The sequence below is a fragment of the Vicugna pacos genome, chromosome 35, assembly GCF_048564905.1.
Source record: "Vicugna pacos chromosome 35, VicPac4, whole genome shotgun sequence".
Classification (NCBI taxonomy): Eukaryota; Metazoa; Chordata; class Mammalia; order Artiodactyla; family Camelidae; genus Vicugna; species Vicugna pacos.
In genome coordinates this window covers 14834402-14857825 of record NC_133021.1, presented here as the reverse complement: position 1 = coordinate 14857825, position 23424 = coordinate 14834402, and the positions used below count along the sequence as shown (strand labels likewise).

Here is a 23424-nt window from a genome sequence, read left to right as displayed (position 1 = left end):
ACTTGCCAGTCTTGGCTGGGGGGGGACTTGTCTCAGTCTTATTTAGGTTTTTTCATGACCTTCCTAAGCCTTGGATGAGTCACTGCGTGGTGACTAGGTCGGTGTGAGCGCGTGCAGCTCAGGGGCGTCTGCGGCCCCCTCCTGTGAGAGCTTGAGGGCCATGCTGGTGAGAAGGCTATGGACCAGTCAGAGCTCCGACCTTTGAGTCCCCAATGTGGCAGGATCCCCGCTTACAGAGGGGCGTGTGCTCTCTGCGGCCTGACATTGGAGACTTGGGTTTTGTGGGCTCCACGTTCTGTTAGGTTGACAGCCCTGGGTATCTTGTCCCTGTAGCACCGGTTCCCTGCCTATGACGTGGGAACAGTGACGTAACCTGTCCTGTAGCCTCGATGCAGCGAGGTTCTTGCCGCACGCGTGGCTCTCAGTGACTGCTTGGCAAGTGTTGGTGCTTGCCGGCTTAATTGGCTTGTTGTAAATGATCAGGTGAAAATCCTTTTACATTACTCTTCCCTTAAGGAGAAGGGCGGGTGATTAGCTGTGAGAGAGCTCTGCACTTGGGAGGTGACACAGAGAGACGCCGTCGGTTTCAGAGCCGCCGGGTCTCGTGGCGGCCGGTGCCCGCCAGCGGTACCGACAGCCGCGTTGACTGGGCTGCGTGGTGAGGAGATAATTCGAATCCGGAACCACACCAGACAGGAAGGCGGGCAGTGAGCTGCGTGAGCGCCCTGAAGCTGCCGTCGCAGCCCACGCCTTCTTCAGCCTCGTCTCCCTGCAGGTGCTGGTCACCTGGTGACATGGTCAGAACCTCCTTGTTTGTCCGTTGTCCCCTTTGTCACCACAATGGAACATCCTTGAAGGGCAGCTTACTGGTTGCGGCTAGAGGAGCGCCCAGCACATTGTCGGCGCTCGGTCGGCATTTGTATTGAATGACTGACTCTGGTATATGCTGACGCAGCTTTTAGTACCGTGGAGATTCAAGTTCAAGGTGGAAGGCCTGCACGTGAGCAGGTTAAGTGTGGGGGCTTGCGGAAGTCTCAGAGCCGAGCCTGGGGGCGTGGTGCCTGTGAGGTTAGCATGCAGGTGAGAGCGTTAGACGGCCCAGCAAAGGCGGGACCTTCGGAGGGACATCCTCACGGGGTAGGAAACTGGCTCATGAAATGAGTGACTGGCTGGTCCCTGGTTAGAAGAAAGATATTACACTTGCGTACAGTGTTGTGAAGTAAAGGTTAAAATAATAAAGGACGGGAGAGTAATGCTGATTAAAAGTTAACCTGACAGTTACCGAGGAACTTGAATCCCTAATAAAATGACAGAAGGCAGACGTCAAAGGAGAAAGGGTGCTGAGCCGTGCAGACTGTCTCCAGGGCAGTCGATAATCAGCATCAGTTCTGAAAGACAGATTACTTGTCAGGTGAAGCTGATAATTTCAGAATTTAACTACGTGATCTTTAAGCTAAATCGGTAAAAGTGAAAGTGATCGGGGTTTTGATACAGTTACACATATAAAATTATGTACGAAGAATTCATTTAGATTTGCTCCGATATTCTCATAGGACGGTAAATACTTCACGAAGAGCGTAAGATTAATAATAAAAAAATAGTAACACGTGGCTGGTGCTCTTGGCCAGAGTTTATCACCAGGGTGTCAATTAGCGATTCGATGAGCCTCTCCCAGCAGGAGAGCCTTTTCTGTCCCCTGACCGTCTGGTATCTGTAACTATTTCTTATTTGCTGAAAAGAGTGCCCTTATGATACTTGAGACGGTCGGTGTGAAAAGGATGGAGACAGACAGATGGTCACAGTCGTCCATCTCTCTTGTTCATACACAACATTTTAATACACATTTGCTGGGCTGGGACCTCGGGATGGAATCTCTTGAGATTAATGAAGGGGACAGACTGGAGCGCACCGCTTCTGATAGGTGACATTAACTCTGGCGTGGTGTGACTTACACTTTCGGAACCTCGGGGACTCCTTAGAGAAGGCACTGCTCCAGGCTGACCTTCGGGTGGTCAAGAGAGGGTGGAATGGGGAGGGAAGGACGGCGGTCTGGAGGGGTCTGGGCTGTCTGGTCACTTCATAGCGTTCCCAGCGTTCCTGCTGGTGGGGAACGTAGCGAGCAGAGGTGCCATTGTGTCACGGGGTACATACCAGGGCTTAGTCTGATGCCTGTGACCCGACCGGACCAACCCTTCTGAGTCATGATATCTGACCTGTGCTTTGGCAAAGGTGTGGTGGGTGAAAGGGGGATGGTCTCCCTGGACGCACGGCTCTCCCTGCTCCTCCGGCTGCCTGGGGGCCCCACTGGCCCAGCAGGGGCTCGGGACTCTGGCAGCTCTGACCCTGTCCCTGTCCCTGAGCTTGGTCTTAGCAAAGGTTTTGGGGACACTGGACTTTTGTCAGGGTTCAGTAGCCAGTGCACATTTTTATAAGCCCCTGATCATTTACATAATAGAAATGTCTTCAACCCAGCCTTCCCAAGAAATCACACGTTACCTCCGGTGAACGGTAAGCCTGTTGTGGATTTGACACGTGTTCTTCTGGACAGCAGTGTTGTCAAATCCAGACTGCACAGGAGGGGAGTCAGTCCACAAGCACTCCTGGGACAGCTGGGTCCCCGAGGAGCAGTGTGTCCTTTGACCCAGCCCTTACGTCCTGTGTCCAGGCCTCAGTGCACTGACCTGTAAATGTGATATTTCGGTTTATCTCTGAGGCACCTTCCAACGCAGTGTTCTTCATTTATTGCTTATATGTATGTAGTTAGTAACAGGGTGATAGCCTCATTTTATATCCCTCTCTCTGAGACAGCCACTGGTCTTTAAAGCTAATTTCCTGACCTGCCTTCCCCACGTTTCTTCCAAGGAAGTTTTCTCAGTAAATGGAATACGGGGAAAGGCCTTTATGCAGGGGCTCTTCTGTTAGAAGGTGGGCTTTGCGTTCCTGATGCGAGGTTTTTCTCTCTGTGGCATGTGTTAATAACTTGGTTCTCACTGTGAGATGTGTCTTTAGGAAAGACATAATTGCTCCGAAGATGGGGAAGACGGTCTTCATTTTGCGTGAAGAGTAATTATGCTGTTTGCATCATAAATTCTAATAGACCATGTGTCACTGCGTATTATTTTTAGATTTGATTAAATACCTTGATGGCTTCTGCCTGTCTTCTTGGGAGAGGCTTGTTCATTGCCTTGTGTGGTTAATAATTTAGAAATTGCTAGATTTCTAAAGAAGAAGAGAAGCATTGGGAGAGCTGATCAGGAGGGAGATGTGTAACTGTTAAAAATGTACACATCTGCCCTTTTAATTCATTGCTCTAATTCATTGTAAGGTGTTCCATTTCCCACTTACTTAAAAGGCACCTAGAGAAGCAAGCCAATATTTACAATGCACCAGTGCCACAGAGAATCTGAAATCTTGTGATGAGGGTTTATGGCTGTTTTATCCCCTCTTCAAAGGAATACACGCATCACACAGCCCCCACCTGCGTCCGGGACCCAGTGACATCGCCCCGGTCTTCATCCGGCAGCTTCATTATTGAAGACCCTCATCTTTGAATTTTCTTGTTAATATTTCAGAGGATGTACTTTGGAAAGCTGTAGATTAAATAAGTCAGAAGATCACAGGGAGAGAAAGCTTTATCATCATGGTTTTAAATGCACTGATCTTCCTAAAACGGGCGGTGAGGGATCGTAATAATAGCACCAAATTACCTTAAGTGAGATGCTCCTATTACTTCTAATGGCTCTGAAGAGCACAAATTACACCGGATTATTAGTGATGCTGGAATAGGCCATGTGCCCCAGAAACCTGGAGCAAACTGTAGGCGAGAAGGCTCTGTCTGTGCTTTTTATTTATTTCTCTGAGTCCAGGGCAAAACTGCGTTCTTGATGTGACGTTACACTTTGCATGACAGTGAGAGGTGGGGACTTGCCGGCTGAGCAGGCAGCTTTGTGTCTCGATGCGTCTTGTTGGGGAGGCAGGCATTTGTAGTAAACTCAGGTCCCGCGTGGCCATGGGCCTCTCACCGGCGTGGCGCTTGTGCCCTGCTACTCTGTGTGTGCTCATCCACGTTCATCCTCCCTCGCTGCTGGTGGTGCTTCCGCCTGCTTGGAGGCGCCTGGCAGTGGCTGTTGATGTGGCCACGCGCTGCCACAAGTTTTCTAGTGCGTCTTCTTAAACTGTTTCATGTTCTGTTGGATGAGGTTGGTGGCTGATTACCAGCACAGGAGTGTGTGACCATAGGCAGAATCACGCTGTTTTTAGCGCTAAGAGGACCTTTGACCCCGTGGGGTTACAGATGGACTGAGGCCCGGGGAGGACAGCGGTCCTTGATGGGTGGTCTGTGGAATCGCTGAGGCTGTGAAGCAAAGCCTCTTTTGTAGCATTACTACCCGTGTCCTTCACGGGGTTGACGTCTGCACCCGTGGCACACGCGCTCTGGTGGGTCAGGTGCAGGCCCCTCACAGGGTGAGAGGGTAGCACCACCAAAGGAGTTCTTCCCCCAGCACACCCACAGTTTAAAGAAAAAAGGCCATTTTACCTACTATTCTTAATGAAACTGCAAAAATGATGACTTTTATGTGAGAGTCCTGCCCCTTGAGGACACAGTTTGATGTTTTATGTGACAAAACAGAGGGCTGGCATGAAGTTCCCGGACATATTGAAGGTCAGTAGTTTCTTGAAAACAACTTTGCATGTGATGGTTTGAGTTATAAGCCTGGGTAACCATTTTTAATGGAACAGTATTTTTATTTGAAAGGACGGGAAGACTGTGGTTTTTCAGACTTTGGTGTCTGGCAGGGTTTCTAGGAAATGATTAAGTGGCCAACGACTGAGAGTGTCTGGTGCCAAGGATAACAGTCAAACCTCCTAGTAGAGTTAAATTTTGGAAAACTTGTATCCCACTGTGAGCATGTCAGCTTCCCAGTCCTTAATGCCTCTTCTGATGGAGTTGGAAGTGATACTCACAGATGTGATTTTCCAGGGTGAAGAAACACATCGATGCTTAGAAGACTGGCATAACCCGGTTACTAATATATTCTAAATAACTGGTGTTACCGAATTTCTCATGGGTAAAAGGTCCATTTTAAAGTGGAAGACGGACGAGTAGATTTTAGGGTAACGAAGAATGAGAAGTTTACATTCCCTGTTGCCTCTGACTTTTGAGAAAATCTCATTTGTCAAGCTTTGATATCAAAGTATCAAAGAAGGAGATTTACAATTGTCTGGAGAGATTATTAAAATTCTATTTCCTCTTCCTGCTAAATGTTTGTGGAGTTCTTTTTCTCTTCGTGTGCTTGGTCGCAGTGCAGAGCAGAAGTGAGAGCAGACGTCATCTGTTAAGCAGAATGTACAACAGCACTGCTCTCCTGCTGTATAAGCTTTGTTTTGTAGAACAGAATTTTCATAAAATTGTTTGTGTTGACATGTGATGGATTTATTATTGTTAACATAAAAGTGAATTAATAAATAGATCTTTTTTTCATTTTCATTTCTAATATGGTAAATATTCCTAGCTGTAACCCACGTAAACAGTCGCTCTTTGGGGTCCTCAGTAACTTTTAAAGCGTGAAAGGGTCTTGAGGTCGCAGTCTGAGAAATGCTGGTCTAGGCTGGTCTGCTCGGGGCGTGCTTTATCGGCTTCTGTGCTGCGCTTTCTCTCCTGAACCAGAGGAGGGTTTTTCTCCTTCTCTTATTTTAACATTTCTGAAACTGGGACTCCTGACATCTCAGTCTCTATGTAATAGTTCTTTAACTCCTCCAAATCTAGTGGTGCTATTAGTGAGAATCAGTGTATGACTTCTCAGTGTATCATTCTACTTTGAAAACAACAAAATTCTTCCCTTTGACAAAATTAAGACGAACATTTATATCTGCAAGTAGCTAGAGATGGGATTTGTTTCCCAGTGGACAGCTGAACACTAGAACTAACTTCCCGATTCGGGTGATGACTGGACACTGACCGGGGAGCCTGAAGGTCTGGCCAGGAGACCGTCCATGTGCTCCATGTCACCTCTCTGATCCTCTTCTTGCTCATCTGGGAAGAGTTGCCTGCTCCTCCACTGGGACCAACATTAGAAACAGAGAAAGATTCGTGTCACTTCAGGTTGTCGTTGGTTCTAACGCTGTTTAACTTATGTGTATATAAACTAGATGGAAACGACTTACAATTTTCATGAAACCTTGAAGCCAAGAAGAAATTATAAACCAATAAAAATGTGAATTTTCACCATCACTGTGAGCCACTGAGTCTGAATCTGGCGTGAGGGTGGGTCCGCACGCTGGGGCTGGGATCTCTGCCCAGTTGTGCGCACCCTGAGGACGGGGTTCTCTCAGCTCACTCACTGCAGGCAAACCTCGGCTTCAGCGTCGTCATGCTGTCTCCTGGCGTTCACGTGGTGGGAACATACTGTTCACGTGTTGACTTGAGTTGGTTTCTCGTTTGTCTGGTGATCAGATCAAAGACACGGTCCTGAGGTTGGCCGTGGCTACAGCTGCAACGGTGGGGCCAGAAACTGCGTGGGTGCTGGGTTCCAGGAGGGAGGGAAGGAAAGGTCCAGACTGTGCTAGTGTCTTTCATTACGCTCACGCACGTGGAAACGGGACCTGGGATGTGAGGACCTCATGCGTGTCTCCTGGGCCCGCCTCCCTGTGTGGTTCCTGGGGGCGGGGGCAGCACCTCCCCGGGGGCACAGCCCGAGGGCCCGCCGTCCTGCTTCAACCCCCTGCTCTTGAATCTTCCTGCTCCCTGCCTCTCTGATTGTGCGAGTTACGAGACAGAGAGGTCAGGTGCTAATTACGTGTGCGTGTTTCAGAGGCGCAGATTGACGGTGCACGTCCCTCCCGAAGACAATGGTCCTACTTGTTTACCTAATCTCAGTCCTGTCTGCAGTGGATTTCTCTGGGGGAGGTTTTCAAAAACAAGCAGAGTAAACTGTTTGTATTGTGTCCACGCGAATCCAGTGACACTTAGGCCCCTGAGTTATTTGGGGGCTGAAGTGTACTTTCATGTGGCCGTTTTATTTTTGTGGGCACTGCTTTTAGTCATTACCTCTGTACCATTTTTAAAGACTTTTTGTGAACAAATGGGGCTTCTTTTAGGTTTAAACACAGACACACACAGAGAAATGGAAGTATAGAGAGTTCCTTAAAAACCAGGTGATCGGCGCCCCTGTAACTGGGAAGCGGCAGAACCCAGACCTAAGGAGCAGCGCTGAGATTTCCTGGAAGTGTTGTCTTCTCCCTCATCCCCACTTGCTGTTTCTCTGCTTATATTTTTGAGTTTTGAACCTGGAAACAATTTTGTTAGTTGGGAGAGAACTTTTCTTTAGTAAGAGCATTGTGCTATCAACACACATGGAGCCTTCGATGGATATTTCTGTGAACTTGTATTGAGAGTGACTGTATCATTCTTTGTTTTATTTTTATTTTTTGGTGCAAAATTCTAAGTAGTGAGGGCTGTCCCAGTTTTTACACACACTTAAAAATTGGAAGTTATTCTCTATAATTTTCATGTGTGTGTTTCAATAAATTAAGATAACGAGCAACAATATTAGATGAAACGTTCACCGTGTTTTCCCCGGTGACAGTCCCCAGGCTCCTGCGTGGTCACCACATCCTCGTGATGGAGAGGCACATATCTAAGGCAGCGTTGTTACGATTTGTACGCTTCTGTTTTCCTCTGGCCGCTCCTAATTTGCTTTAACATATTTGAGACCATTGGATTGACAGTGGCTTAAACACAGATTTCAATGTATATAAATAGTCTGTCTTTAGCTTCGCATCCTCAAGGATGTACGTATCCACACTATTGACCAGGTGCATCAATATTCCAAAAACATCTCCCAGAGACTGAATGACAAGTCTGCTCATTCCCTCTAACGCTATTTTGTTGGAGGCTTTTTAGAAATATTTAACTTGCATCCTAGTTTTTGAAAGCAGATGACGCTGAGCACAATGTAATCCAAATTTTTTGGTCTTACATTTATTGTGCTTCTCTCTCAGTTGACAAGTGGGCTTTTGGTTCTGATTCTCAATGTTCCAGGCTCACACACCTTCGTTCTTCTCTCTGGTTTTGTGGGTCTGTTTCTTTTCCATTGTCACAGTGATCAGATCTACAGGGATGTTCTCAGCGCTCCCATACCAAGGTTAGCCTGGGTCTGTTACTGATTTTGCTGGTGTAATTGCACAACAAACAAAAACAAACAAACACTCTCCACTTTTGTACGAATCCAGTTGCTGAAACACTTGTCTTCTGAGTAATTGTGCGGGTGAGTAGGTGGCAGGTACCACCTGTGCGTCAGTGTCCTACCTTTAAGATTTCCGTCATCTTCAGGACACACAACGTGCTTGTGCTCTGTGCTCTCTGATAGTACTTTGTTGTACAAAAGAAGTATTTTGTTCAGCAGAATTCTTTCATAGACAGCCAAACACACACTGGGGGGATGGCAGCCGTGGTGATGGCTTTTGCTCTGTGCTGAGGGCGTGCCCCGTGTCGGGCTCATTTAGCGCACGCGGTACCCTTAGCAGAGAAACACTGATTTATTGCTGTTGTGCGGGAGGGACCACGGGCAGGGGACAGTGAGGCCACTTCATGAAGCCGCCAGGTAACAAGTGTGAAGGGCAGACGCGAGCCTGCCTGTCTCGCCCGGGGCTGGTCACCCTACAGACACTGAGTTTGTTTGCAGCGAAGTGTTTTAAAGGAGCTCAGGGAACATCTGTTTAGGATGCTGACCTAAATAACACTATAGAGTGTTACTCTATTCTTTAATCTTCAATTAAAGAAAATGTGGGATTTTCAGGCGTTAGGTTATCTTTAAAAGCCGTGATGCTCTCTTGTGTTGTAGACATGCCTCTTCACGTCCGCCGGAGCAGTGACCCAGCGCTCATCGGCCTCTCCACCTCCGTCAGCGATAATAACTTCTCCTCCGAAGAGCCTTCGCGGAAAAACCCCACCCGCTGGTCGACCACCGCAGGCTTCCTCAAGCAGAACACGGCCAGCAGCCCTCCGGCCTGCGACAGGAAGGTAACGGTCCCCAGTCTATGTCTCCCTCCCCTCGGTGACACAGGCCCGCATCACTGTGACCTTTGTGGCCTTCACACCAGCATCCAGATCACTTCCTGTGTTATTTTGCTCTCGAATTTTCTCATAAAATCCATGCTAAGTATCGTGTACATTTATTCATGAATCCATTTTTGGAACAGAGAATGTGTTCCTATGAACACTTTCAACATGAAATAGGTACATACGGTCCCTTTTCTCCAATGAGTCCTGTGACCCCACATGTCTTCCCGGCGGCCTCTCGTTAGCGTGTGTGCGTCCCCGGGGATACTTCACACGTGTGTGGCACGTACTCCTGTTGGCTCCCTCATGTGAAGGGTCTCAGCACGTGGACTGGGGAGGGGAACGTGGGTGCCGTAGCCATTTGCTCTGACTGCTCAACTGGTAATTTTATCTCCCTACCAAATGGAAGTGTACTGTCCAGTCCTAATAATATTTTCTTCTTTGACCTAATTTAATTTAGTCCGTGACCTAATTTATTTAGTCTAAGTAAATAAACCCTAGTCTGTTTGGTCTGTTTTTTTCCAGTTTGTGTTAATGGTCTTTGTCATATGTGCCTGCAGACCCCTTATCATCCCGTCTGTCGTGCCTCCCGCCTTCCCCCGTGAGCCTAAGCGTGCCTGCCTGAGCCCACCCTGTACGGCAGCTTTAGCAGACATCTGCTGAGCGAGCTGATAGGCAGTTTTCAGTGCGGCCACTAATTGAGCGCCGAATACATTGAGAAATGCAGAAATACATTGATCACAGGCTAATGTTGAACGTAGCTTGATATTGGCTTGATTTACCATTTGTATCTGTGCAAAAATACATGTCTTAAATATTTCTTTTAACTTGGTTTCCCATTTCAGCAAACTCTTCTTTGTACTAGTTCAAGTAAAGGAAAGAAAAAAGTTGCAGTGGAGCAGAATCTACCAGGGCAGAGCAGTGGGCTGCAGGCTCTGGTTTCCTGGAAGAGGGGGTCTCACTGTTGGGCTCTCTCTTCTGGTGGGTTTTGTTGTGTGTGTGGTGAGCGTCTCTCACTGAGACGAGCCTGATACTTCGGAGCGCTTCACGATGCGGTCGACTTTGCAGAGGAGCAGGATCTGCTCTGTATTGGCCTCATGACCTTTGCTCTGTGTCAGAACAGACCTCATTTACATGCATATTCACAAGTACATGAACAAGTCAAGTTGGTAGTTTAAAAAATTTATTACCTTTTAAAAGGTGTTCAGTTAGGAAGAGAGTGGGTCAGAAGTCACGCTGTGGTCGGGGTTTTTTCCTCACTCATGCAGTACCTTGGGGTGTGAGCCAGCTCAGCTGTGGCAAACAACCACAGCAGCTGTTTTGAACATAAAAGGACTCAATACCGAGAATTTGCTTTTCAGAAAATCTTGGAAGGGCTTGAAGAGTAGGCTGCAGGTAGGCCCTTGGGTGTTCTGGACAGAGTGCTCTGGCCGGCGGGCCTGGGGAGGGGGCAGCGGTGCGAGACCTGGTCTCCCTGCGCCTGCCTGCCAGACCTTGGCCCTGTCTCCACGTTGCCACCTGTCACCTGTGAGGCTGGACCCTGAACCCAGAGATGCCCCAGAAAATGCCAACACCTCCACGACTTGCCATGAACAACAGCCCAAGAAAGTTTCTTATTTCACAATTATCGTTACAATCTCAGGCTGTTGAATCCAAGTGGGCAGAACGCAGTTTGTCCAGATCCTTATCTGCAGGCGAGTCTGGGGAGTGGACTTGGGCTTTCCTGCCTCTGCAGCCCAGGAGGCTGCCTGGAGAGGACGGGGTGCTTGTGGCCAGCTGATGGCAGCCACCTCTCCCAGCTCTTTGTAAATAACATGTATCTATTGTTGTGAGGAAGTAAACGGGCAACTGGGAGAACAGGACAAGTCACATTATCCATGATTCCCGACTTGGCAACAGCCAGTGTTCACACACACACGTGCACACACAAACACACGTCGAGGTCATACAGTGTCTACGTATTTGCATCCTGATTATTTCTACAATTTTTTCATCTCATAGGGATTTCCCCTGGTGTGAATTTTATTGGAAAATATTTCTGAGAATGCAAAATATTCCACAGTGGAGTCACTTTATTATTCTCTAATTGTTGGACATTTATAGTATTACCATTTTTTTCACATTATAGACATCAGTGCCATAAGTCGAACTTTATGTGTTTTAAAAATGGTCCCTTACTCAGCACGCCTTTTCCCCGTAGGGAGTGGTATTTAATGCAGCCAAATGCATACATGCCCCCGTGGCAACGGCCTTGACTCACATGCACATCTCTGGATGAAACTATTCACATGCAACACACATACAGGGTAATGGGCAATGAATTGCCTTTTGAATTACCTTTGGCTTTATTTTTCAAACACCTCTTTACTGAGTTTCCTGTCTAGATTTTTAAACTGTTTCTATTTTGGTCTGAGTGGTTTTTTTTTTTCCTCTTTAATATGTATATGTGTAATAGATGCTATCTTAGTTTAGTTATAAAACAACTTCCCATGTTTTCAACATTCAGAAAGGATGCTTGTATTAAATTTACGTATTTCTCTTGAGGCTACAAGAGCTTACCTATGCTGGGCAGTTTCAAGATGTTATAAATTCTTATCAGTGTCTAGAAGTCTAGGTTTTCTATATAAAAACAAGGAGATAAATTACGTAAGGGCTCAGAGTCTTGTGATTCACTGATCTCCAATGGTTAAAATACTGTGCCTTCTTGAATAACTCACCTGCTTACTTAAGTGGCACCTGTGCTTCCTAGCTAAACAAGCAGAGCAGGTTTAGAGCAACGTCGTCAGTCAGTCAGAATCTCTCATTCCTGAACCGGCGGTTCCTTTCTGGTGGGTGAGAACACTGCCGTGTGGAGCTGGCCCTTGTGGCTCAGAACCACAGGTGAGGGGGAGTCTTCCCGGGCACCAAGGCCATGGTCGCCCATCCCGCTGTTGAGTTCCGAGGGCCGAGTGTGCAGATTTGATGCTGCTTCGCCAGGTGAGGGCTTGGAGAGGCCAAGGGGGCTGTGGTTTCTGGCTTTCTTAAGTTTTGTCGTGGTTTCACCCGGCTGAGACAGAAGGGGAAGAGGGTCTTGGTGGTCTTCAGGGCCCCGCAGAGCACTGTCTCGGTGCTGTCTCCTGGCCTCGTGGGGCCGACTGCCCTTTCCAGCTCTTCCAGGGACCGTTTTGCTCACACTTTGTGTGGATGTGTCTTCATTTGGGTCTCTGTGCATGCGTATTAACATTTCATCTTGGGAAAGGGTATTTCAATCAGTGTGAGAGCGTGAGAGCCACCTCTTCGGCCGTCCTTGTTAGGTCCGTGTCCTTGCGAATGAGAAGCCACCCACGATTCATTCCAGTGTAAAGACGCACCTACCAGGGCAGCCTGCCGGGACGCTTCAGGGATGAGGCTGATGACTGCTTCGTGGTACGGTGGTTATGAGCTGTGTTTCTTTCCCATAAATAATGAGGTGCTGCTTTTCTAGGTTATTTATACCCCCGCCCCTAACGGACACAGATTTAGCATAAAAACCATCAGGGGAGGGGAGGAAAGTGGTAAGAACTTACTTGGCATCATTGGGTTTAAAAAAGTTCTTTTCCATTTCTTAAAGGCAGACCGTGGCGTGTTTCTGACCACCAGGGTTTATTATTTCTTTTTGATTTAGTTGTTTGGAGCATTTGATATCTTTCCAGCACCCCTGCTACGTGCACTCTCAGAAGAGATGCTGTCTTAATTATCCTTATCATCTCTCCTTTTGTTACATCTGAAGAGTTGTGAGATCTTCCTTCTAACTTTAGAAAATGACTTTTACAAGCCTTTCATGTGGTGTATTTTAAGAGTCCCCAAACATTTTTTTTTCCTGATAATAATACTACTTACTCTTTGCACATATGAAGTAATGAAATGTATACAGAAGCAGGTCAGTAATTCGAGGTCTTGACGATGAGGAGTGTTGACATTGGGGGGATTAACTTGAGGGCTTCTGAGGAGCGGAGTGGGGCTCTGCACAGATGGTGGCTGTCCCTGGTACCGATGGGGAGTCACCCAATGCGCACGGTTTAATTTCCTGCCTTTTGCCGTAATTTGTGTTGTACGGGGAGCATTTTTCTGTCTCATAAATATTGATAGCTCGCACAGTGTTCTATTATGTAACGATTTCTGGAGTTGCCGTTTATTCACTTGATTTGGTGATTTTTCTTATTGCTTGACACATTTATACTTTTGCCTTTTTTTTTTCTCTTATAAGTAACCTTTAGAAGTGCCCTTCAGAGAATATCCTTATATATCAACTCGTGTTGACATCTCTGATAGTTTTAGATTCCTTCAGTAGACTTCCTTGACCAAGGAAGTAAACATTTTTTAGCACTGTTGATAATTGTTTCCCATAAATTCATGAACAGAAAAGTGAGAAGTACTCATGATGTATAAAGGACTGTGAGAAGTCCTGGGCGGGTGGCTGGAGGTGCAGGGCAGGATGAGAACACGAAGGAGCAGCGGCAGGTTTCTGAGCTCCAGCAGCTACTGTCTTACTGAACCGTTTAATGGTTCCGTTTGGCTGTACTTCAGAGTTAACTGTGGGCTTTTAGAAAATGAAACACACACCAGTAAGTTAATTTCCCATTTCAGGACATTTGTGTGTTTTTATTTAGAGCCCCTCTGTTGACTCTGGGGCAGTCTTTTTTTCTTTCTTTTTTTTTTTTTTTTCTATTAAGAACTTGAGTCCAGTGGAAAAGGGAGTGTCTTGGCTGTTTGCCCTCTCCTGATAGGCAGTTTGAGTATAATTGTTATTCTGAGATGTCTCCTTTTGAGGTTAGTTTTTCTATCTTAGCGGAGTAGAATCTGGAACATTTAGCATATTTGGTTTTGTGATATTTCACTTCTTTTCACAGTTAGCTCAAATTTATCATTTTTAAATGAAAAGCTATTTAAATTCTTTTTTTTTTGAGTTTTTTTTTTTAAAGAAGTATTACAGCAGCCCATTGAGATACTGGATCCTGTCTTACCAGTGCAGAACTAGAACAGGAGATGTTATTTCTAGATATAAGCCATGATAAGACAACGTTCATGTTTGTTGTTCCTCTGCATAGCCCCCCAGCCCCCACATCTCAGTTCAGAGTGCACTTAAACACAGAGGATCAAGACACCAGCTTCCCAGGATTGCGGCCCCAATGCCAGTCAGACACAAGGAGCCTCCAGAGAACACCTGCCTCCTGTCGTGGCAGCCGTGAGCGCGAGGAGATTTCGCAGGTGACCCGTGGACCGCGCCGTGGCCGCGACGCCGGCTCCCAGGCCGCGTGCTTGCCGGCCCGCCAGCCATTCGTTAATTCACGGAAAGAGAGATTCTAAACCTACCTGCTCGTCTGCTTCCTCGTTCCCTTCTCACACCTTGGGCTTCTTCGTCTCTGCTTACTTGTTCTTCCTGATGTAGAAGGCCGGCCGTCTTGGTAAATCTGAGACTACTGTTTTATTTTTGAGTTAGCCCCTTGACTCGTTGCCTATTTAAAAAAAGGAGGTTGTCTATATTTTGGTTATTTATGGGCCAACCCCAGCTGCCAGCTAGTTACAGTCACCATCTAAAACCTCAGAGGGTGGGCGAGGAAGCTCTTCAAAACCATGCTTCCTCTGTGTGAGCCCCATGGCTGTGTTTAATTTTCTGGGGCATTAGCTTTGAGGGAAATCCAGCCGAGACCTAGATCCTAGACTGTCCTGCTACAGCATTTGTGCTTCCTGTTAGAGGCCTCTAAAACTGTAAATCTCTCCCTTCTACTTTACATATTAAAAGATCTTAATTTGAATGCGCTGCATTTTTGTGCTCTCAGTAAGTGAAGGTTATACTCATTTCTGCAATAGGCCAGCCTTGCGTGCCAAGCTCGTCTGGTCTGAGCTGTTAATAACCTAGTCTCATCCATTTCTGTGCCACATTTAGGAATGTAATCTGCCTTCACACGCTTTAAATATTATAATTTGTGTTCAAAGTTGTAAAATCCTAAGGTGCTATTGAGAAAATGTTTCAGCCGGGTGTGGTATTTTTAACATTCACAAACCATTCTAGGAATATGAATTCAGAGCCGTGTCAGAATCCTCATTGGGTGGCCTCAGAGTTTCACATCGTACAGAGGGGGTGAAGATGGTACACCTGTGTATCTTGACTTGGGGGAGGAGACCAGGAGCCAGCGCTGATTAAATTATATTGAGCAGAAATTCGGGTCGTCTTTAGACACTTAAAAATATTTTGGCCTCATTTCATCTTTTTAAGTTGGTTTCTATTTTTAATTTTTGATCCTTTAGCTTATAAACCCACCCACTTTGAGTCATGAAGTCATGTCTTGTTGTTAAAGAGAAAAGCCCGCACTGGGGACGGGGGCACCAGGTGCTTGTTTTCTGGTTGCTGGCGTAGCCCGGGTTCTATCTGCATGTGCCCCAGGTGCCATCAGGGGCTGGCTGCCTTTGGGAGTTGCCTTCCAGTCAGGGTTTTTCATAACATGGGGGTAGAAATGGTTTCCAGCTATCCCGTCTCCAAACTGCACTGTCTCTGAGGTCCTGGTGTTTTCATGTAACAGTCGCCAGGGTGTCCCTGAGTGCTTGCTCCCTGTCTTCTCCCGTGTCATTGCCTGTGAAGGGTCAGTCTTGTTGCTGCTCCCGATTTACTGAGGGGGCGGAAGAGAGTTTAAATAATTCACCTAATAGTTCAACCAACTGCTGAAAGACAGAGTCATGCTGTGAACCTAGATTGTCCGGTTTCAAATTCTGTGCTCTTAGCAAGGACACCCCCATGCCCCTAGGTGCTCACAGACTTCATATATTGCCCCCTGTTCATTTAGTTGAATACTTTAAACTGTAAAGTATTTCATGGCAACTTTATCTTTATTGCCTCTAAAACTTTGTTATACAATTAAAATATGAATATAACAATAATCAGCATTTACTGTTAAAACTGGCATAATTTTCAAAACCTCACCAAATCTTGTGTCCCAGCTTTGACCAACGTGCCAAGGTTATGGAAGTTGTTAGCGTTGGAAGAGGTTAGGGGAGAGCACACAGGAGCTGTCTTTGCAGCATGTCTGTATATCTAAACTTTTTCCAAAACAAGGAGGCTTTCACATCCTAGCTTTGCAAGGTGGATCGCACCACCCCTGTTTTGTGCTGAGAACTGGATGACAGTTCGTGCACCAGTAACTGGAATTAGCGGAACCAGGCTTTAGCCACAGGTCTCCAGGAGCCCCCTGACACCCCTGGTGTTTCCCTGAAATGTGTTTTCCACTTTGGAAATGAGTTATATTACAAGTTCTTCAACTGATTTTATTAAACACTGGCTTAAGGCTGGTACCTTTCCCCACGACCAGGCTGACTTTGAAAAATGCCGGCAGGTTTTAAACATGCTGCGTCCCCCTGGCCGGGTGATTGACATTGCCTTCAGTTTTTGTCGGGACATCCTAGTACATCGGCTGTTTTGCTTCCACTTTGTTCAGATTGGAAGGTTTTTTTTTGTTGTTTTTTTTTTAAGGTGTAGGTAGAGGGGGGTCGACAGTAAGCAATCATCACTCAAAAATTTCCTGGAATCACGTTTTCTCAAGTTAAAATTTCCGGTTATAACTTAAGGACCAAGATAATATCCTTGAAAATTAATATTCTTCTCGGAGAACATGCCATTTCTGCTGGTGGGCTTGGAGACAAGGACTTAAGTTCCTCAGAGGCTGAGCCGTTGGTTTCTGCACTGGGTGGAGGTGGTGTCCCATGGATATTTATTTTGGTCTATGGGTGAAAATCCAATTATATCATTATTTATTTTGCTGTTGTTAAGCTGTTTTGAGCAACGCACATAAAATATCAAAAAGAGAGTGGAATGTATTATTTCTCAGTCACAATCATATCAACCACAAGGACTGGAGCGAGTAGACAGAAGTTTCCCCCTAAGAAGGGACAGAAGTGGAAGTCAGCTAACATAGCAGGTTGTTAGCAGTGATATTAATGAAGCTGCGTGTTTTTACTCAAGACTGAAGATGTAAAGATACAATATAAACCTGGTGACGTTTTTGAAATTATGTGTTTTAATAACAAATAAATTGTATTGTTTATTGCAGATTATTTCTTATATTCTTATTTTAATTGCTTAACAAAAAGTTTTACAAGAGATAAAAATGATTTTCTAGAGTTTTAAGAATGTATCTGTGAAGATGGCTTACTTGAGGAGGCAGTTTCACAATTAAGGGGAAAATTTTAAGAAAACTAAATTGTAGATGGGACCTTTCGCAGCAGTGACCCAGTGGTTCTGCTGATCCACCCAGCCCGCTGAAGTTAACAACTGCAAACAGAAGAGGGTCAGAAGGAGCTGCTAATGTGTACATTGCCATGTTAGTTATGTGTGGCGCAAATTTTAGTAATTTCTTTTAATATACATACATTGCTTTAAAATTAAGGCACCTTATTTAGCTAGGTAGGTGTGAAAGATCATGTTGCACGTGCAGCTCATGTGTAAGGCAGTGGATATTTCGGAATTCGGCGGCTGCTGGTAGCACCTGTCTCTCCCTCACCCCGTCGCATCTGCTCCCTTCCTCTCGGTTTGTGCAATTTGCTCCTGATGCAGAATATGATTGTTATTTACAGTTTTTGTTTTGAGATACGAACATTTGGAGTTGTGTGTGTTTGAAAGATAATGAAATGTAGACGGGTGTTTTTCACTTAGAAAATAAGAAATGTGCAGCACTCTCTGAAGTGTTTAGAGTTGTTTCAGATTCACGCTAGTTCTGTGGAGTCAGGCAAGTGCTGCTCTTTGTCTCCATTGTGGTTTTTGGAAACTGAGCCGGGCTCCTCAGCGTGTGACCTGACCGGCAGCATGGCAGCATTTGTACCTCGTTCTTCCTCACGCACGTGCCCGCGTAGAGGGAGCCCCGCCCCTTCCCCTGCTCCTGACCCTGCTGGCTGTGGGTGTAGATGGCTGCAGGGCCATTCAGGGATCGTGCTGGTTCCTGTGAAAGAAGGAAAGTGGGAGCTGGGGTTGGTGCTGCCCCCTTTCAGCTCTGCTCCCTAGTCGCTCGGAACCCAGAAGTGAATGACACTTTGGTAGCTTGAAAAAATATTACACTTCCCTCCCTGTTTACCTTCTCACCACGCCTGTATGCATGCTTTCCTGGGACAAAGATCAGCCCAGTTGCAGCAGGCACGCGATCACTGTATTTAAAACGATTTTAAAGCAGACATTTTGCTCACGATTATTCCTAAGACCGTAGTGTTTATCGGTGAACCAGCCACCTCTAGCGTCAGTATAATTTGTGATGCCAGGTTATGTGATGGCTTTGCACCGCATTACAAGCCAGAGCTTGGGAGACGGTTTCCTGTGGTTGAGGAATCATTGTGTAGGAATGGCTGGGTCTCTGGAATCACATCATCACCCAGGGGAACTGCGCTCCCTGGCTGGAGCGAGCGCAGGAGCTTGGGAGTGGCAATCACTCAGAAGTGGGTATCTCTGACCGCGGGACCTGGTTGGTCATCCTGACCTCCACAGAGCGCTTGTCCTAGCTTCTCTGAAGCCCTGTTTCTTCCTTTAGACACTGAGAGGTTAAGCTGGACATCCCCTAGCTTTTTCCTTCCAGCTTTTAAATTTAGGATCTTAAGTTTTCATGGCACTCTGACCTGCTGAGATGGGGTAGGAACCTCTGGAGAAACTGGTTCCAAGGAGGAGCCTGAGTGAGGCTGGGTTTTGCTCATCTTGCTCCTCTTGGTGGATCTCCTGGTCTGCTCAGGTGCAGGTCTGGGGGCTTCCGAGATGTCTGTGCTCTGAAGGTCACCTCTGCAAACATCATGGCCTCCCGAGTGCACGGACTGCTGTGAGAGCTCTGACCAGCCCCTTCTCACATTGGGTCCCGTGTGTTCATGGCCTGAGGCGGGTGCCTGCTGCAGGGCTTACCTGATATCACAACTGTCGGACTGTAGGGGCCAGTTGCAAGTTGTGAGTTAAAACTACAGTGTTAAGCTTCTGGTTTTGATCAAACTTGAAGGATTTGCTGTGAAGGAAACTTATTTGCAAAACTGATTGTAAGTCTCAGATGTGTACTCCTATACTGGAGAGTTCTGCTGTGAGTTTTCCTTTTCTTTCCTTTTTTTTTGGCATGTTTAGCATCTTGACATCCCATTGATCTAAGTGTAACTTTCTGATCTAGAGCTACTGAGCATGTATCATAAAGGCTGGAAGAGACATGGGTGATAGTTCAGGATTTTTGAAGCCAGAATGAGTTTTAAGAACTGTGTTATGGTGCCTTTAACATTTCAAAGGAAAATACCTAATAAAATTTGGTTTGCTTGCTAGGTAATTTCATACATAAACAAAAAATTTGCTTGACATTAACTACTATATATAAAATTAACAAGTTTCTTCTCTATAACACAGGGAACCATATTCAATATGTTGTAGTGACCTATAATGAAAATAACATGAGAAAGAATGTATGTATGTATATGTATGACTGAAATATGCTGGACACCAGAAATTGACACATGTAACTGACTGTACTTCAATAATAAAATTGCTTGAATAAATTAATTTTTTTTTGCTAACTCCTCTTTAAAACAAACTCAATTTAAAAAAAATTACAATGAAGACTGAAAATTAAATATTTATTACTTATGAAATTTGAGCTAACAAGGTGCTATGATAAATGTTTTGGCATTCAAAATCTTTTTTTTTGCCTTTTTAAAAAATTGAAGTATAGTCAGTTTACAGTGCTGTGTGAATTCTGGTGTACAGCATAGTGATTCAATTATATATACATACACACACATACATATATATATAATATACTTTTTCATTATCGGTTATTACAAGTTATTGAATATAGTTCCCTGTGCTATATTGTAGGACCCTATTGTTTGTCTATTTTATATATAGTAGTTTGTCTCTGCAAATCCCAAACTCCTAATTTGTTTCTCCCCATCCCCTTTTCCCCACGGTAACTGTAAGTTTGTTTTCTATGTCTGTGAGTCTGTCTCTGTTTTGTAAATAAGTTCATCTGTGTCATTTTTTAAGATTCCACATATAAATGATATCGTATGATATTTTTCTTTCTCTGTCTGGCTCACTTCACTTAGTGTGATGGTCTCCAGGTCCATCCATGTTGCTGCATTGTTTTATTCTTTTTTTCATGGCTGAGTAGTATTCCACAGCTGCTTTATCCAGTCACCTGTCATTTAGGTTATTCCCATGTCTTGGCTATTGTAAATAGTGCTACTATGAACATTGGGGTGCATGTAGCTTTTCAAATTAGTTTTCTCCAGATGTATGCCCCAGAGTGGGATTGTTGGATCATATGGTAGGTCTGTTCTTAGTTTTTTAAAGAACCTCCATACTGTTCTCCATAATGGCTGCACCAAACTGCATTCACACCCACAGTGTAGGAGCGTTCCCTTTTCTCCACACCCTCTCCAGCATTTGTTATTTGTGGACTTTTGAATGATGGCCATTCTGACTGGTGTGAGGTGATACCTCGTTGTAGTTTTGTTTTGCATTTCTCTGATAATTAGCAATTTGAGCATTTTCCCATGTGCCTGTTGGCCATTTGTATGTCTTCACTGGAGAAATATTTTCTCCCATCCCATTGATTGTCTTTTTGCTTTATTTATTGTTTCCTTTGCTGTGAAGAGCTTGTAAGTTTAATTAGGTCCCATTTGTTTATGTTTGCTTTTCTGTCTATTGCCTGGGTACCTGCCCCTGGAGAACACTGCTGAGATGTAAGTCAGAGAATGCTTCACTTGTGTTCTCTTCTGGGAGGTTTATGGTGTCTTGTCTTATAAACATAAGACATAAGCCTTTAAGCCATTTTGAGTTTATTTTTGTGTATTTCTGTGGGTGGTGTGTTCTAACTTCAGTGATTTACATGCAGCCGTCCAGCTTTCCCAGCACCACTTGCTGAAGAGACCACTTTTCTCCAATGTGTATTCTTACCTCCTTTGCTGAGGATCAATTGACCATAGGTGTGTGGATTTATCTGAGGGCTCTCTGCTCTGTTCCGCTGGTCCCTGTGTCTCTTTTTGTGCCAGTACCATGCTGTTTTGATTGCTGTAGCTCTGTAGTACTGTCTGAAATCTGGGAGGGCTATGCCTCCAGCTTTGTTCTTTTTCTTCAGTATTGCTTTGACAATTCTGCGTCTTCTGTGAGTCCATCTAAATTTTAGGATTATTTATTCTAGTTCTGTGAAAAACGTCCTGGGTGATTTGATAGGGATCACACTGACTCTGTCATTGCTTTGGGTGGTTTGGCTATTTTAACAATATTAATTCTTCCAATCCAAGAGCATGTGATGTATTTCCATTTCTTTAAATTGTCTTTAATTTCTTCTATCAGTGTTTTATACTTATCAGTGTATAAGTCTTCCATCTCCTTGGTCAGGTTTATTCTCAAGTATTTTATTTTTTTTGATTCGATTTTGAAAGCTTTTTTTTTCTTCTTCACTTTTCTGATATTTCATTGTTAGTGTAGAGAAATGCAGCAGATTTCTGTGTGTTAGTCTTGTATCCTGCTACCTTGCCGAATTTGTATCAGCTCTAGTGGTTTTTGGGTGGCGTCCTTAGTTGACCCTTCCATGTTTTAACTTTCAAAAAGTTAGCAGTGTCAGTGTAATCAGTGCCTCTTGTTTCAAAACTGTGCACACTTTAGTAGACGTTATACCATTTCTGTGTAGATATATAGTCTACTATGAGACAAAATTGTTTTGACAAAAATGTATGAACGTTCAGATCTCTCCTTTGTCTTCTCTACCTCTCTCCTTAATACAATGAAGAATGTGGAAGGAAGCAATTATCAAAGAAGAAAGTAAGGCAGGTGCATACATGAGCCAGTGTTCACAGTCGTGCCGGGGCAGGGGTCCCAGCTCGTGCGGCTGCCTGAGCTGCGGTGAGCAGCACAAGGTGGGGCGCCGCAGGCAGGGTGCTGGCCACCATGCCTTGTGGTTCACTACACCTAGCATGGCCATGGCAGCCCGAAACAAGTGATGATAAATGCTGTGCTTGGAATAAAATCCTGTGTTTCCTTATTTTTTTTTTAATACCTTCATAGGCACACAGTTGGTTTAAACTGAGAGGGAATGCCAAGGTTTCTGACTTCATTTACAATTGAGTTTTGAACCTGTGTTTTTCTGTGCATGACTCAATTTGTTTATTTCTCCCCACTCCTCTCCCCTCCCTAGAGTCTCCCTGCCTCATTCCCTTGGTGTCTGGAGGATGCCTGGAAGGTCAGGGAACGATGCGGACAGTAGTGCTGCTTACAGACCGTTCTGTGGTTGTTACCTTTAAGCTTTGGCCTTCGCATTGCTCCTGAGGTCTCTGTTTAGGGTAGCCGTCAGGAGGCACAGAGGATGAACTCCGGCCCCGGGGGAGGAGTGGGTCTGCCACACTGAATCAGTGGTGTGATTCCTGAAGGTTTTAGCAAGCTTCCGGCAGGTTTTTAAAAAGATACTTATCCTAAGCCGTCATTACTAATTTCCCATCAGCTTCATCACTTCAGGTTAGACGTCCTGAAGATAGTTTCTTTGTTTTTTTTTTAATCTTTTCTTGGGGAAATGACAAAGCAGAAAATGGAATTCTCTTTAACCACAATGGTAGAGTTGAAAAATATTGGAAACTTAAAATCTTAAAACCACACAGGAGTATGTGAAACAGTAGACTTCCTGGAAGGTGCAAAAGTGAAATTTATATGCATTCAGTGTTTAGTATTTCAAAATATGGCATGATTCCTAACGATTTTAAAAAGATTTGGAATTTGGGCATTGAAATATAAAGTGGAGTATAGCTGGGTTTCCTGTGTTAATGTAGAAATACCCACTGAGTCTATAATGTTCGTGAAGTACCCCGTGCTTCTGCAGCAGGGGTGTCGGTCTGCCCGGAGACCTGACCGTTGGCTGAGGTGCTGCTTCTGGGAGATGAGGCCTTGGTGCTGTGGTCGGGGCGCCAGGAGGGAGCCTCTCTCCTAGGATGTCGGGTGGGCTCCATGTGGCTTTTTACTGAATTGTAATTGGCTCAGGGAGGGGGAGAGAGGACAGTTACTTCCCTGCCCTGGAGGAGATTTACTCTGTAACCAGGGCGCTGCTACCAGGGACCCGCAGATTCAGGCCTGGGGGGCTTCCCGACACCTGAGGACGCGGCAGTTCGTTTCGATGATCAGGAGAAGTCCCGATCACAGCAGGAGCGGTTGTGTTTTTCTGGCGAGACGGAGAGTTTCCCACCTCGTGCAGAAGATGGAGAGGTTGTTTGGGCCAGTCTCATAAGTGGAGGATTAAAGTTATAATTAAAAAAAAAAGTAGTATCTTATGGAACTTTTCTTATATAATCTCTTAGATATAAAGTAGTGGCTTTGCTCTAATAATTTTTATTATTAGCAAATTTAATAATTATTAGGG

At 45.2% G+C, this 23424-nt stretch overlaps 1 protein-coding gene across 22 annotated transcripts in view; it reads left to right on the top strand.

The window, feature by feature from the left end:
• LOC102526571 (partitioning defective 3 homolog) overlaps nucleotides 1-23424 on the top strand; it is a 530455-nt gene that overhangs the window by 207016 nt on the left and 300015 nt on the right. For 21 of the 22 annotated variants that reach the window (XM_072955252.1, XM_072955263.1, XM_072955256.1 and 18 more), the window contains one exon: nucleotides 8844-9022. In XM_072955252.1, the coding sequence (XP_072811353.1) occupies nucleotides 8844-9022 (179 nt within the window). Of the gene's footprint in view, nucleotides 1-8843; nucleotides 9023-11870; nucleotides 12038-23424 lie in introns of those variants that run through there. The other variant, XM_072955260.1, reaches the window with a different exon arrangement.